This window comes from Liolophura sinensis, chromosome 2, assembly GCF_032854445.1.
Source record: "Liolophura sinensis isolate JHLJ2023 chromosome 2, CUHK_Ljap_v2, whole genome shotgun sequence".
Taxonomy (NCBI): domain Eukaryota; kingdom Metazoa; phylum Mollusca; class Polyplacophora; order Chitonida; family Chitonidae; genus Liolophura; species Liolophura sinensis.
Genome location: NC_088296.1, coordinates 14,428,295 through 14,445,450, shown reverse-complemented (window position 1 = coordinate 14,445,450; position 17,156 = coordinate 14,428,295). Strand labels below are relative to the sequence as shown.

The 17,156-nt window shown below is 39.8% G+C and overlaps 1 protein-coding gene across 1 annotated transcript; it reads left to right on the top strand.

The window, feature by feature from the left end:
• Positions 1 to 743: 743 nt before the first annotated feature.
• On the top strand, positions 744 to 8,135 carry LOC135462507 (uncharacterized). Its single transcript, XM_064739733.1, has 9 exons — positions 744 to 776; positions 5,530 to 5,667; positions 5,863 to 5,981; positions 6,170 to 6,401; positions 6,601 to 6,719; positions 6,908 to 7,139; positions 7,339 to 7,457; positions 7,646 to 7,784; positions 7,893 to 8,135. Exons 1-9 carry the CDS (start codon positions 744 to 746, stop codon positions 8,133 to 8,135), a joined length of 1,374 nt encoding a protein of 457 aa, XP_064595803.1.
• The last annotated feature ends 9,021 nt before the right edge of the window (positions 8,136 to 17,156 follow it).

Sequence of the window (17,156 nt, the reverse complement as noted above, 5' to 3'; positions counted from 1 at the left end):
ATTCTTTAAATGTCTGATTTTCTTTCAGTGAAGAGGAAGTTTTTCATCGTAAGGGATTTTACAGACATTTTGTAGAAAAAAGAATTCTTGCGAGTGATATTATTAAAGTACCATATTATGATAAATATTCTTATTGGCACATTTATTGAGCAAACTATCGATCTAGGGTGGTATATTGATCGGACACGGTTATACGTCGGTACGTGCGTCAGACATTTGGCCAACCTATCGATGCACAGTGTAATAATCGATTGGCTAGGAATTTACTGCTGAAATTGAGTCAAAGACTTAGCCCACCTAATGATTCACAGTTTAATAATTGATAGGATAAGGCTTTATCTAGCGCAGCGTAATGACTCGCGTGTCTCTCACAGCGGTCGATGTGAGTTAAGTTCAGGTCATGCTGACTTCCTCTCCGGCCAGCAATCTGCGGATGGTCGTGGATTTCCTCCCGGTGTTGTACGGTTTTCCCCCACCATATTGCTGGTCGCCCTCGTATAAGTGAAATATTCTTGAGTACGGCGTAAAGCACCAATCAAATCAAAATCAAATCAAACTGTTGGGTGATGAATGTAGGGCGCTATATATGCGTGTGTTTTAAGAGATTGTTATTTTCTATGCTGTTCATGATTATGTCGTAACTGCTGCATACTGTTTCCTACATGTTGTTTTTATATTGATTTCTTTATATTCAGTTTGTGGGCCTCCGTGGCGTAGTTGGTTAGCGCACTAAGCGCGACGTAATGGCCCAGGAGCCTCTCACCAATGCTGTCGCTGTAAGTTCAAGCCCAACTCATGCTGGCTTTCTCTCCCGGAAGGCCTGTCAACAACCTGCGGATGGTCGTGGGTTTCCCTCGGTCTCTGCCCGGTTCCCTCCCACCATAATGCTGGCCGCCGTCGTATAAGTGAAATATTCTTGAGTACAGCGTAAAACACCAATCAAATAAATAATTCAAGACAGCATATATCTTAAGTCACATAAAAAGCATGTTGCCAAAGAAAAAACAACAACCGAGATTTGAACTCTCTGACGAGGTGAAATTAAAAACAGTGTCCCGTTTAAACGAAAAAAATGACGTTTTTGGCCCAGAGTGTATTTTTCTCGAGTTATTGCAAAGCAGGCTTGTCTTCAATGGCCATATAAGCTTTATGGATGATTCAACCAAGTTTTGCTCGTCTGATTTGGAAATTTACAGAATTCTGAAAGAATTTAATTAATGCCTGGTCTTGGTGTGATGTAAATTCTATGTTCTCTAACTAAGGATTATTGAGATGACTTAGCTATTGTGGACAATTCACTGGGGTGGGCTCGATTTAAAGAAAGGTAACGATTATTTCATGATGTTTTTTAATTGCTATCTGAAGTTGACAAGATTTAAATTCTATTCAACAAATATATAAACGCACGAAGCAATTTTGTATTGTTTTCTCTCGGCCTTAAATAACGTATTAACTTAACAATTAATGTTAGTATTCCTTGTCAATAGTGGCCTCAATTTCCGCCAGATTTTCACATTTTAGGACAATAATCCAGAAGCTATGGCAGCGTGAAAACAGAGTGTTCGGTCACACCATCTAGCACCACATATGTCCATTATAAAGTCTAGCGGTATATCTGGACAAAGCGTAATCCTAAATTTGTAGACGTCTTCCAAAAAAGGAATGGATGTTCTATGTCGACACTCGTAAGCTCCGTTTCCATAACAATCTATAGCCCTAGGCCCAGGATCACAAAGTCTTTTTAGCCTCCTTAGACTCAATCTTCTCCAGAACTTATATACGAAACGCATACAAAAACCGAAGACAAGTAAAAACCGTGTACCTGAATTATAATTTTAGCACGGTGAACTGTTTGGAAGTGAAGACATTGCCTGACTTAAGTTGAAGACAGCTTTATGATCCTCGGTGAGCCGTTTTCAAAGGAATGTGTCAAGAGAATTAATAATAAATGCAAACAAAGAATTGAGTCTTGTAACATGTGGGAGAGAAGCCGTCAGCAATTTTCAGTGACACAGAGAACCAGAGACGATTTTTCAGGCGTGACATCCAAGTCTATAGTCCGAACTCGCAGTCCGTGAGTCAATTTGAGTTCTTAAACAGATGGTATATTTATTGCTGACTGGTCCCGCAGCCTGCAAAGGTCTCCCCAGTCCTCATTATCGTATGTATTGACTGGCTGCAGTCTGATGCAGGTCGTTATGACTTATTTCAAGCCCCATGTAGTACAGCTGCATAAACATAACGTCTGACCTCATTTCAAACCTCTCCGCGTAGAGGCCTGTTATAGGTTACACGAGCGCATTGCTTTTCCTTACTATTTATGTAGTAAATTTATCATCTTCAGCCTTAAACATATATATCCCTAACTTTTGCATAGTAGAATGCCATACCACCACATTCAGCTTGCACTTTTTAAACAACATATAAAAAAATACTAGCATAGTCATCATTCTGTTAATGAGTACCTTATTAAAAATACAGCCGAACACATTTGTAATTTTAGTGGCCTCCAGTGAACTGAGATAAGGTCATTGACGTCGGTGGCGACAAATCAATATGAGGCTTTCCAAAGAGCTTGTTTTCGCAGGGAACAGTCGAGGTCTGTCGGAAAAAAAGAGAATTCCCCTTTCCCTGAAGCGGAAGTAGCCTGGCTCGGCAAACAGGCTGAGCACGCCATGGAAAACGTATCATCACTTTCCTCCAAACGAGTGTTTGTACTGCAGATTTAAGTTCGTCAAAGTGAAGCAACTGGCGGATAGGAGTACACCAGCAATAGTACGGTACGATTTGTTGACTTTGTCGCCACCCTTTCTGTGCGCATGAATTATTAGTCAAATTGCAATGTTATATAATATAGAGTACGTCATTTTAATTTTTTGTAATTCTTAATAGCTTCTAAGGTGGCTTGCAAATGACCACACAGATTATCTACTCAAACCAGGGACATTTACCTAAACATGGGCTTGACACATTGAAATGTATCACCGTTTCAAACCATGAAGAAATGAATCACTTGTGAAATCATACAATTCTTCGACGGCTGCTGATAATAGTAAATAAGAAAAGAAAATGGCCGTTAAAATCCCCTAATGAGTTTATGAAGATCAAACGCGCATTTCTTCACTTCAGATGCACTGAGACATCAGTGTGACTATTGTAGAAGGGCAAACACAGTACGATTTCCCAGGAGAGGTGTAAATGATGGACCCATAGTCAAATCAAAAAAGACCTGTTGGTAAATCAGTCTGTAACGTACTTTTACACCATTGCGTTTGTAAAGGTCTTATAGGTTAGTATGATTATGGATGTCTGTTATATTTGCACAGATATCTGTTTAATTGTATTATGGTTTAGTTTGTGTCTGACCGGTAGATCGGACGGTCTATAACTGACTTGTAAATCAGTCTGTAGTGTGTCTGTAAATGTCTGACAAATGGGTCTGTCTGTAAATATGTGGTAGATTGGTATGAAACTAACCGGGGCATTTGTCCGTAACGGGCTGGTTGATTGCTTTAATGTTATCATACATGTATGCTAAACGTTAAGGTGAAATGTGGGTACGGTTGTGCAATTTGCTACTATTTATGCATTTACATGAACAGTTTGAATGAAGCCCTGTCTGAGATAACAGAGTTCATGTTTCACCGGTGATGTAGGACGATTTGCCATGTATCACATTGTCAATACGTAACTGTCTGGTAGGCCCACACTCCTCTACAACAGGCTGATGAATATGTTTGTAGCCGACTAGTAGATCTGCCTGTAAACATTAAAAATCACGCACATGCTAAAAAAAAAGAACCAATTAGGCTTTTGTTTTGCATAGATGCAAATTTTTAAAACCGTTCTTTTGATCTCTAGAGATTTGAGGATAAAATCTTTGCTCTGTTTATCACCAGTTAATCTTTATCGGCTCCGATGTAAAATTCTTTTTCTGTTGGTAGCGTATGGGACCGATACTGACCTCGGGTATTTTGGGAGACACCACTACAGAAAAATGGATTAACTCTTGATGGTCCAGTGAACTATTTGAGGCAGTTATTCGATTTATAACATTAAATTATAGTTCCATTCTGAATCGTTCCAATATAACTCTCGGAGGAAACCCCAATCTGACGACCTTTGTGAATCAGGAAGAACAGGATAATAGACACAGTAAAATCCTCAATTATTCTATCACAAAAGGCAATACTGTTTGTGAGAGCAAATTTCAAGGAGAATAACGTAAAAATGCGTTTGTTGACACGGCCATAGAAAGAAAACAGTCTTCAGAAGTTTAAAGATATTACGACAGATAGGTGTACCTGAATTTCTACCTAACCGTAATCCACATGTAAAGTTTAATACGGGAGAAATAGTCCCAGTCCCTTCAGTATCATGTTTAATCTGCCCACCGTAACACACGGAATATTGTGATCTTCCGCCATATCAAGAAAATCTTCCGCGGGATCGAAAGAATCTGTAATACCATCTAACTTATCCTTTGAGGCTGTCATGATCTTCATCTTCCCTTTGCCATTGGCTTTGCCTATGATCTTGTCTTTTTCTTCGACATGCCAGACGCCATGATCGATGCCCTTTTCATAGCGTGAAGGCAAGGAACTACAAAAATCCTACGTTTTGATTGGCTGACGTGCATAGTACAGCGTTCGCCTCTTACTACGCCCCACCTATAATTTACTAACACAAACATGGTTAACATTATGCATGAGTAAAGATAAACCCCGTAATTTCCATAAAATGATGTTATATTAAATATAAATATGAGGAATACAGATACTATACAATCTGCTCTTTCTAACAATATGAGTACATAACATGAGTCATTTTAGTATTGATCAAAGTCCTAGATTCTAAACTCTCCAATCCGATATGCTAATCATCATGGAGGAGAAGTGGCATTAATCATTCGGTGGGAAATGCATATCTAAATGGAATCTTCGATCTGCCTGTACCTCGCTGGTTGATCTGTCTAACTCGATAATATTAGCTATCTGTCTGTAACTGGCTGGCAAATGTGCCTGTGCCTGGCTTGTAGATCAGCCATAATTAAACAGAGTGATATACAAGCACTGCCAACCTTCATGCGGGGGGGGGGGGGGGGGGGGGGGATTTTCCTTTCGTCTAGTGGTTGACGCGCCAACTGGATTTGAACCAGCGATCACTAGTTTGGAATTCACTCCTCTACCACTAGAAGGGAAATTCCTTCCAACCCAGAGGTAGACAACGCTTATATAATAACCTGTTACAATAATTATTTGGTTATTCGTTTCGCATGGACTGAACTCCTTGGCGTTTTGACTTTCATCCTGCCAGACAAACACTTAAGCCAATAATAAAATCTGTTTTTATTTTCATAGAAACATTGCACTTGGTGATCAGCGAGTCTTTCTCATCAATTTCAAATTCATGAGCGTATAGGGGCACATATCTTAGGCTTAAACATGTGCAGAATCTGTTGGATTTACTGGAGGAATTAAAGCTGTGCCAGGTCTTCAGAATGAACCAAAAGCTGTATCTGACCTGCAGGAGGAAGAAAATACTGTGTTAGATGATCTTCTGGAGGAGCCTGAACTTGTCTCAGATCTTCAGAAGGAACCAAAAGCTGTCTCGGATCTTCAGAAGGAACCAAAAGCTGTCAAAGATCGTCAGAAGGAACCAAAAGCTGTATCTGACCTGTAGGAGGAAGAACATACTGTGTTAGATTATCTTCTGGAGGAGCCTGAACTTGTCTCAGATCTTCAGAAGCAACCAAAAGCTGTCTCTAATCTTCAGAAGGAACCGAAAGCTGTCTCAGACCTTCAGAAGGAACCAAAAACTGTTTCAGATCAGAAGTAACCAAAAGTTGTATCTGGTCTGTAGGAGGAAGAAAATACTGTGTTAGATGAATTTCTGGAGGAGCTTGAACTTGTCTCAGATCTTCAGAAGGAACCAAAAGCTGTTTCAGATCTTCAGAAGGAAAAAAAGGCTGTATCTGACCTGTGGGAGGAAGAAAATACTGTGCTAGATGATCTTCTGGGAGAAGCCTGAACTTGTCTCAGATCTTCAGAAGGAACCAGAAGCTGTCTTAGACCTTCAGAAGGAACCAAAAACTGTCTCAGATCTTCAGAAGGAAACAAAAGTTTTCTCAGATCTTCAGAAGGAACCAAAAGCTGTCTCAGATCTTCAGAAGGAACCAAAAGCTGTCTCAGATCTTCAGAAGGAACCAAAAGCTGTCTCAGATCTTCAGAAAGAACCAAAAGCTGGATCTAGATGATCTTCTGAAGGAGCCTGAACTTGTCTCAGATCTTCAGAAGGAACCAAAAGCTGTATCTGACCTGTGGGAGGAAGAAAATACTGTGTTAGATGATCTTCTGGAGGAGCCTAAACTTGTCTCAGATCTTCGGAAGGAACCCAAAGCTGCATCTACATGATCTTCTGGAGGAGCCTGAACTTATCTCAGATCTTCAGAAGGAACCAAAAGCTGTATCTAACCTGTAGGAGGAAGAATATACTGTGCTAGATGATCTTCTGGAGGAGCCTGAACTTGTCTCAGATCTTTAGAAGGAACCAAAAGCTGTCTCAGATCAGAAGTAACCAAAAGTTGTATCTGGCTTGTAGGAGGAAGAAAATACTGTGTTAGATGATCTTCTGAAGGAGCTTGAACTTGTCTCAGATCTTCAGAAGGAACCAAAAGCTGTTTCAGATCTTCAGGAGGAACCAAAGGCTGTATCTGACCTGTAGGAGGAAGAAAATACTGTGCTAGATGATCTTCTGGGAGAAGCCTGAACTTATCTCAGATCTTCAGAAGGAACCAGAAGCTGTCTTAGATCTTCAGAAGGAACCAAAAACTGTCTCAGATCTTCAGAAGGAACCAAAAGTTTTCTCAGATCTTCAGAAGGAACCGAAAGCTGTCTCAGATCTTCAGAAGGAACCAAAAGCTGTCCCAGATCTTCAGAAGGAACCAAAAGCTGTCTCAGATCTTCAGAAAGAACCAAAAGCTGGATCTAGATGATCTTCTGAAGGAGCCTGAACTTGTCTCAGATCTTCAGAATGAACCAAAAGCTGTATCTGACCTGTGGGAGGAAGAAAATACTGTGCTAGATGATCTTCTGGAGGAGCCTAAACTTGTCTCAGATCTTCAGAAGGAACCAAAAGCTGCATCTATATGATCTTCTGGAGGAGCCTGAACTTATCTCAGATCTTCAGAAGGAACCAAAAGCTGTATCTAACCTGTAGGAGGAAGAAAATACTGTGCTAGATGATCTTCTGGAGGAGGCTGAACTTGTCTCAGATCTTCAGAAGGAACCAAAAGCTGTCTCAGATCAGAAGTAACCAAAAGTTGTATCTGGCCTGTAGGAGGAAGAAAATACTGTGTTAGATGATCTTCTGGAGGAGCTTGAACTTGTGTCAGATCTTCAGAAGGAACCAAAAGCTGTTTCAGATCTTCAGGAGGAACCAAAGGCTGTATCTGACCTGTACGAGGAAGAAAATACTTTGCTAGATGATCTTCTGGGAGAAGCCTGAACTTATCTCAGATCTTCAGAAGGAACCAGAAGCTGTCTTAGATCTTCAGAAGGAACCAAAAACTGTCTCAGATCTTCAGAAGGAAACAAAAGTTTTCTCAGATCTTCAGAAGGAACCAAAAGCTGTCTCAGATTTTCAGAAGGAACCAAAAGCTGTCTCAGATCTTCAGAAGAAACCAAAAGCTGTCTCAGATCTTCAGAGAGAACCAAAAGCTGGATCTAGATGATCTTCTGGAGGAGCCTGAACTTGTGTTAGATCTTCAGAAGGAACCAAAAGCTGTATCTGACCTGTGGGAGGAAGAAAATACTGTACTAGATGATCTTCTGGAGGAGCCTGAACTTGTGTCAGATCTTTGGAAGGAACCAAAAGCTGTATCTAACCTGTAGGAGGAAGAAAATACTGTGCTAGATGATCTTCTGGAGGACCCTGAACTTATCTCAGATCTTCAGAAGGAACCAAAAGCTGTCTCAGATCTTCAGAAAGAACCAAAAGCTGTCTCAGATCTTCAGAAAGAACCAAAAGCTGTCTCAGATCTTCAGAAGGAACCAAAAGCTGTCTCAGATCTTCAGAAGGAACAAAAATCTGTCCTATATTTTCTGGAGGATCCTAAAGTTGTGCAAGATCTTTAGGAGGAACCAACATCAGCAAAAAAATCTTCCCAGAGAAACAAAAAGCTGAGTTGTATCATCGGGAAAAGCAAACTGTGTCTGGTCTTCAAGAGGAACAAGTATATCTGCAACAGATCTTTAGGTGAAATCAAAAGCTGTATCTTTAGGAAGCACATGTACCAAATCACCGACTACTGTTTCCAGCTACCACTCGATCGTTATTTTAGTTAAATGTGGACAGGATGGCACATCGATATTCACAAGGTGACACTCCAGTCCGAGATATTCGTGACATTGAAGACATTATACAAAGGGAAATTAATGATTTGAGAAACAATGTCACAAAGAAATGCAAAAGGCAATACATGGCAAATATGACATTGAGCAAATAGAAGTATATTTCAATTGGCTGAAAAAATGATATGCGATGTGTTAAGCTATTTGAAGTTGAGAAACAAAAACACTTTTATATTCTACGAAATCTTTCAAACATATAGTGCGAAGTATTCGACGCATTTCTTTGAGAAGAAACACTTTTTAAAATACTGCCAGAAAGGTTTAGGAATGGGTATTGACAGTAACGTGTCTAAAACAGATGTCCAGATGCTTTCACATGAAGACCTCGAAGATCAAAGACAGATGATGGTCACCTTTACCTATTGCAGAGCTAGTGAAATGGTCATGCGAAAAATGAATGAATTCTATAACAAAGAAAGTGAAAAACAAATGCCTCATCCTACAGATCTGCGCGCAAAAAAATCATACAGACGATGGAAAGTTACGTTTTATGGTGTGGAATATTAATGGTCTCAGACCAACATTAACGGATGATGACTTTATCGACATGATAAAACGCCACGATGTTAAATTTTTGTCCGAAACCAATCTGGGAGAGAGGAATATTGCAGACGCGGACAAATGTATTAGTCACAAGTTAGAGGGGTTTGAGGCAGCACATGTTTCTGGGTATAAACCGTATGGAGCTACACGTTATTACTATGGCGTGTCGTTAATCTATAGAAAATCTCTGAATGGGAAAATAGTAATACGCAAAGAAACGCAAACAGGGATTGGTATAATACGGATTAGATTTATTAAAGAAAATTTCTGTTTAAATAAAGACGTGTATATCTGTTCATTGTACCTACCACACGAAGATTCTAAGTTTTACGTTAGTTACCAGCGTGCGAAGGATTACATGAAGGATACTTTAGCGCCTGCTACGCGTAAAAGTGGACGGAGCGGTAAGGTGTTCATATGTGGAGACTTAAATGCTAGGACTAGTGATGAATCTGATACTTTATCGACTGAAAAAAATGGCGAAAGAAGAACAGACGACAACGCTAAGCTCAACTCACAAGGAAGAAATCTTTTAGAGTTCTGTAAAGAAAACGAAATGAGAATGGTAAACGGTCGATAGGGCGAAAGTAGCGGTAAATGTACAAACTTCCAGTCAAATGAGGAAAGTGTGGTGGATTATCTCTTGGCAAGTGCTGATCGTTTTCAGGGCATTACGTTTTTCGAGATAGGCGAAAACAACGAGGAGAACCGGCATGTTCCAATCTGCTTCACCTTGAATATAGCCAAACCACAAAGTGAAGAATGCAAACAGTTTACACCTTTCAGTTCCTTGTGAAAGGGTTTAACATATCGGTAGCGGTGCTTGTTGACTAACTCAATATAAAACAAAACCATGATTTCGGGGTATCGGGTCACCAAGACTAATGTGTTAAAATCTATCCAATCCTCAAAAGTAAGGCAGAAATGATAAAAAGCTGCATATTGCATGCTGTCATTTTCTCTGTCACCTGTTATGAATTTTAGGACCGATCATGGGCAAACTCAACAGCTGACCTAGATATTTTAAAGCTGCCTATGAATGAAGTCGTTTCATACCGTTGCGAGGGAATTTCTATATTTCGCATATCTAGAGTATGAAAACAAGTCTATCACGTAATCACGTTGAAATTCCTATAATAAACAGCAAGGCGGCGTATTATTTGAGGAGGAACACGTGTTGCGTGACAAACTCGATAACACTTGAAAGGTCCTCTCTGTTTATCAGTGCATGCGGTAGTCACCTAACAATGGGCTAGAATAGCTGCCAGCTAGAGAATAATTACTACCAGTAAGTCTTAACTTCCGGTACACGGCATTTATGGTTTGCTTTTTTTGTCTTAAGCAGTATTTGTCGTCAAGACCAACAGTGGTCCAATCATTTAAACCAGACAATTTGCTTAGGGTTGTTTTTTAATTTGACAGATAACGTCGTTACTCAGTGGATTTTTATTTATAGTACAATTAATGAGCTAATTAACATATTTTTTTTATATTATCTGTAGAAATGGCATCGTGTTAGCAGCTTCATTGTCGGGATCTATCGTGCGCTAGGGTCACAGTAAATTTCTTAATGATGTGAGCATCTTCATATGCTTTGTACATAAATCTGACAAAATAAATTTTATACCAGACCTGTTCAGTAACAATAAATAACAATGTATGGAAAAGTGGTTGGTTTTCATGGCGTAGAGGTAGCACAGTTATTAATATACACTCTAATACTGTACATCTTATGTGTCTTATAATATGTATAAACTAGTATTGTTCATCTTATGTGTCATAATATATGTATAGACAAATATTGTATATCTTTTATGTCTTAATATACGTACAGACTAATACTGTATATCTGATATTATTAGTTATATGTAGATATTTGGCTGAGGTCGATAATATTTTCCGAGGCGAAGCATAAAGAGCATTTTTGAGACATCCAGCATTTTCATACCAAGCATTCACCTGTACACCGAAAATGGCAAGCTGGCAGCCAAAAAAGACTTTGCACCCTTAAATACACAGATTTAAATTCCCGAAAAACGGAAGTTGTAATGGGGGTCTGTGTCCTGATCAAAGCAAATGACAAAAACTTATTTTTGTTCAAGCAAAGCTGTCTCCCTTTTTGTCTACATTTCACTCCAGGGGTATATTGAAACTAATGTCCTCACAGAGTCCCGTCATGTTCGGGTCTCGTATGTTTCGCATTCTAACCAATCAAATGAACAGAATGTTCTTTGGATATGTGTCCAGATTAACATTGTACCTATTATATATAGCTTAGTATATGTATAGACTATGGTTTTAGCTTTGTTATTTAGAATACATACATTTTTGATTGTTGTAAATTATTTGCATTAATTGGACATTATTACATTTTTAAAGACATACCTTTTTCTCTTTTAATATGCCTTATAAACGTCTTGACGAACATAGGGTCACCCGGATGAACTGGGAAGTCAGGTAAACAAAGCATTGTTAGACGCCCTGGTAGCTTTTACCAGTCGAGACTTGTCCTTACTTGTACTGAGTTGTACTACGTTGCTACAACGTGCAGTTATAAAATCGAGCACAGATTGCCTTCATATTCGCATCTACAGGTAAGAAACAAGACTCTGGTAATGTAAGCGTCCATGTTCTCTTCTAAATGTTATTACCTGATGCAATTTGTGAGTTTAAATGTACAATACATACAAGTGCTTTTTTTCTTCTGAAAATGTATGTATGCATTGAAAATTCATACAAATAAAGATTTCCATTCTTGTGCTCGATCAGTGACTCACTGGCTTCTCATTTACATCACAGTTCTGGATTTCACTCACCTTTGAAACAGCAAAGCGGGTATAATGTCCCTGGATATTTCATTATATACTGACTTTCGTTTCACTACAAATACGCTAAATATACGAGCTGGACGAACCGTTTAATATATTACTTACATACCAAACTTAAACTAAGACAGTTTTACAACTAGAGTTAATGCGTGTACGCTCTAATGATATTCCATCTGGGTGCCAATTATTAAGAATTATCTTAGGTGTAGCACCCACGCCATTCGGTTCTTAGATTACCGGAGTGCAACAGCTTTAAAGGGCACAAAGTTGGGTTGATACAACCCACGGCCGCAGTAACAGCGAGTAGTGCCGACTGGCCGTCGCTGATTTTCTTGTTACTTAAATATGAACAATATAGGCCTACGCAGCATGGATGGCCGTCTATCACTGTAGATGCTGATACAGTGTTAGGTGATTCGTTAGATCACCGCACAACAAATGTAGGCCTTGAGGTTGGGGATCCTAAAAATCAAAAACTCGACAGCCTATGTGAAAACATGGCGTCGATATAGCAGACGCTTGGGGACCTTACGCCAGATGTGGATAACTATGTTTCAAAACCGTTGATTTAAGATTGGGAAAGTTTACGCTAAAAAAAGGTTCTATACTACTGGTTCAAAAAGAAAATTTCACCAAATTTTCAGTAGCAGTAGGTCTGATATTAATGAATCATCAGATCACGCTCACGGAGATTTTGACGATTTAGAAATGCTATTGAAAAAAAAACCCGCAAGTTACCAAAAAAGGCAAGTCCAGTTTTGTTGAAACTGAAGATGATGGGAATCTGTTAGAGGAAATCGAGAGCGGCTTTAACTCTGAAAACAAAACACACCCACGAGAAAATTCTGATTTGGCTAAAATAATTGGAAAGAGATGGTCTAATGATGCCAGTAACAAACTTTCCATCAAAACCCAGACTGAGAAAATGGAAGAATACCTGAGGCCTGAAAATTGTGCTCTCCTGTCTTCTCCTTCTGTATATGAAGAGCTCTGGCGAAAGATAGCTAGGCCCGCATGCGCCGATGACATCCGGCAGAAATATGCACAAGATGCCCTTGAAAAGTCGCTTATAGCTATGATTGCGGACAAAATGTCGGAATATCGTCGTAATGATCAACGTGGAAATTTAAACGCAAAGCTGGATGATCTGGATAAAATGATCGTTAACGCCTTCGCTCTTTCAGGGCACGTCAACACGGAGACTGCTTAGTTTAGTTTATCTGTCAAATTTGAGAAAAAAAGATGGCTCACATAGAGTTATGCCAAACTTTAAACATTTGAATAAGATTGTGGAATACAATCATTTCAAAATGGACACTGTTTGGTCAGCAATAAGACTAATGATGGCAACATGCTTCATGGCATCAATAGACTTAAAATATGCCTATTACTGTTTGCCAGCTGATCCTGAAGACTGAAAATTCCTGCAATTGAGCTAGAGTTGATTATATGGTTGTGGAACTGGACTCTCTTAATAAGAAAGTAAAATTAACCGTCTAACAGTTGCTTGTGAATAGTTACTAAAGAGTAGTCTCCCCTTAATTAGGGAGGTAGCCAGAGTACTTGGTTTTATGACGTGCAATTTCCAAACACAAAAGTTCTAAAACTAAACAAAGGTAAATTTGATAAATGTTGTCTTTGTCTGATAAATCAAGGACTGATTTGGAATGGTGGATCAGAAGATTGAAATAAGCTATAACCCTATTAGTCATAGATAACCCGACCTTGTTATTAAGACGGATGCCTCAGGCTGGGGCTGGGGGGTGGGGGTTATGGGAGAATTGGCCTGTGGGTGGTTCTGGACACCATCTGAAGTCAGGAATCACATCAACTATTTTGAGTTGCAAACAGTTCATTTAACTCTTTAGTCATTAAGAACTATGTAAAGGATAGGCATATAGAGATAATGACTGACAATAGAACTGCTGATGCAGAAACATTGCAGCATATGGAAACAAGACCTTCTGATTTCTGTCATCAGCTTGCATATGATATTTGGGTTTGGTGGGTAAGAAAAAACGTGTGGTCTCCATGTTCCTGGTAAAGAAAATACAGCAGCTGAAGAAGGATCTTAATCAGGGAAAAAGTCAGGATATCTTCCCGATATTTAAGTTCAGTTAAGTTCCATTGAACCAGTATGGCTGCCGTCCTACACGGGTAGCTTGCCTAAGGCCATCAGACTCCTGTGATGTCCTGTGAGGCTGAAACGGAAATGTGGAACGAGTGCGCTTCGGCGACTGACCTGACCCCGAGGACGACTCCGTTTCTCTTTCAGGAATGGACTCCGACGACGCGTCATTGAGAACGCGACCTATAGACACAAGGTGATTAGTAGAGGGAGGAAGAGGTTGTTATAGGGAAATAAAGGCATATTTCTATGCAAGGTTCTCACCTTGTTACCATTCCCCTGCCTGACCTTGTAGACAGGGATTCCTTTCTGGCTAATTTATGTTTACATTTCTGCCCAACATTTTTCACAAGTACCCGATCATGCGGATGGATAGTCGACTGTCCTACCATGGAGTCGTACCTCATTTTGTACCTGTCTGAAGACTGTAAGGCTTCAGCTGAAGCTGATTTGTAAGCACACTTCAACAGTTTTCTGTGTTCGGAAGCGTACACTGTCTTAGGGCCTATTGTTTCACAATCGTTAGGGTAAATACCCAAATACGCATCAACCGCCAATCGAAAGTGTCAGCAGAACATGAGATAATATGGAGTATAAGCAAGGACTCACGATTGGTGACATTGTATGCGTGTGCAAAACACGGAACACAGTGCTTCCAGTCAGACTTTTGCTTTTCTATCGGGGTACCTAGAACGTTTAACAAAGTCTGATTAAAACATTCCCAAATACCATTACCTTCTGGATGGTAAGGGGCCATGCGGGTCTTCACCACACCAACAATCGTAAATAATTCTGGGATTACATCCGACTCGACATTCTTACCTTGATCGCTGTGGAATCGAACCGGAAAACCGTAATGTACAATTTAATGATCGAAAAATACTCTAGCCGTTAATCTGGCTGTTTGATTCTTGATCTGGATGGCTTTAGCGCATTGCGTACAATGATCGATTGTTACAAGGATACTAACTAAAACCAGGTCCTAATGTACAGGACACACCAAAATGTCTGATGTCTTTATTCAGCCTCTGCAAAACAAAATACAGCTGGTAAGATCAATGGCATGTTTGGGAACCATTATTTTTACAGGTCTTGCGAAAAAAGTCCACTTTTCCATAATTTTCTGCCAAAATCTCTAAGCATTCTCAATGGTTGAGATACCCTTTGGGGATTCCCAACAAGCCCCTGTACACACACACACACACACACACACCTCTTGGTCGGGCTGAATGCAGGCTGCTCGACAGCTTGTGGCTCGAACATTCCTACCAGGCCTCCAGTCTCCAAAACTTTCGCAGGGAGACACCGTGGGCCGCCACCACGATTGCGTACCTTATCTACAAACAATTTAATGATACTTGTCCTGACAATCATCGGAACATGATTGTTATAGTTGCTATCTGGAACCACGAGCACAGGTGCTACAATTCTTCTCCTTCCGCCTTGAGCTCCTAACAAAACTTCTATATATCTATGGTAAGGAAGGCTATCTCCTCCCGCTCCACGGATATCTAATGTTAACTTTTCAAGAGACCCCAACCTAACAGCTTTCAAATGGTTAATATAAAAAATAAGAAACAGTAGTTACCATTGAGTCAGTGTCTAATAAACCCTTACAGTGTTTACCATTAACAATTATACTGGATTCGTTTGACTTGCCAATGACTTGCCACTCTGAAGAACGACCCCTAATCCGTCCGGTGGGGGAGGTAGTTATTCGTTTAAATTGGGCTCCGTTGAAGATAGGTTTCGGACACGACCGCACCACGAGTGTTGTCAGGCATGCGTTTTTCTATTAAGTCCAGGCGCTCAAGTATTTGGGGCAAGAAATCCATGGGAACAGTTTCGTTAGACTTGTTCTAAAGGCCCTCCAACCGTTCTTCGATCGATTATAACTGAGCCTCGTTCCCATCACCACTAATTAGGGGTCCTCGCAGGAAGTCCTGTGGGACACCTATTGAAATTGTTTGGATTATTATCATTATTATTTCGATTTTGTGAACCGCCTACAGCCTAGACCCCTTGACCGATTGACCTGAAATGTTTGCAGTGTTATTCCCCGATGTCTGAAGTTGTGCACCACGGACTCCGATTTTTCCCCGCCTCGTGCTTTCGCAACCATATTGGATTTTATATGAAATCATTTTAACATCTTCTCAAAAACCACTGAACTGACTGTTTTGAAATTAGGATTGCAGGTAGATCGTTAGAAGCTACAATAAGTTTCAGAAAGTCGTTACTTCCGGTAAAAGCTTTGGAAGCCCGCCATTGGTCGAAGTGACGTCACATAGTTTTGAAAATTCAAATTTTTTGAACGTAGTCTGATGTATTCTGCGCCCCTGATTCCGAATCTGTTTTTATTTTTTTGCATGTCTTTGAATTTTTATTTTTGAGATATAGTCAAAAAACTAATACTTATTTAGGTAATTTCAATGACCTGTAACTCGAGAACTACAAAAGCCACAAACATGAAACTTGCACCAAATTGTAGCCCAAGACATACTCTTTCTGCACTATGCCAACTGTCAATAGTTTTTACTTCATAAGCGTTTATCTGACAGCACCGGTTTTTTTTTTAGGAAATAGAAGTAATCTTATTGCTTTAACATGTTAGACGGCATCTGCACATTGACAGTGCAGCAGAAACGTATAGTCAACATATATATAGTATGTTGACTATACGTTTCTGCTGCACTGTCAATGACTTCCCGAAGCCGTTGTGGATTTAGATATTGTTATCTGTCTCCCACTTCACAGTGTACAGTAATATCTACGACAACGAACGACGTTTACCCCGGCCGAAACTGCGTTGCGGTTATAGTTACTATTGAAGCTCGGTGGACATCTTTTCGATTTACTGATCTACAACCAGCAACTCTTTCTCCACTGCTCGAATTTCAAGTAACAGATTATAAGATGATATAGAAAATATCCGAATCAAGTTTATAATTTACTCATTATAAGAGATATCCGAATTAAATATATGTCTAGTAGCAGTCTTTAAGCTTTCATTTTGTAAACCTATCCAAAATTTAGTTCTAAGCATGCGAAGCATCTGTCTCTCACCCAGAGGTGCTTTTCGCTTAGCTTGTTGAATTGTGTTCTCTAGTCTACAACTCCACATTGCTACTGACTCACCTTTCCTTTGTTGTTCCATATAATATGACTGCAGCAAAGACACGCCACTAACCACTAATTGTAACTTCTTGTTTATCCAGTATTGTGGTAAAAGATGCATTTTCACCT

What these genes read in the sequence shown, in the direction of transcription:
- LOC135462507 (XM_064739733.1), top strand. Translation starts at nt 744, where the DNA reads ATGGCCCAGGAGCCTCTCACCAATGCTGTCGCT. An exon ending in CTCTCACCAATGCTGTCGCT is followed by an intron (nt 777 to 5,529) that starts GTAAGTTCAAGC and finishes TCTGACCTGCAG; the next exon opens with GAGGAAGAAAATACTGTGTT. An exon ending in TTCAGAAGGAACCAAAAGCT is followed by an intron (nt 7,140 to 7,338) that starts GCATCTATATGA and finishes TCTGGCCTGTAG; the next exon opens with GAGGAAGAAAATACTGTGTT.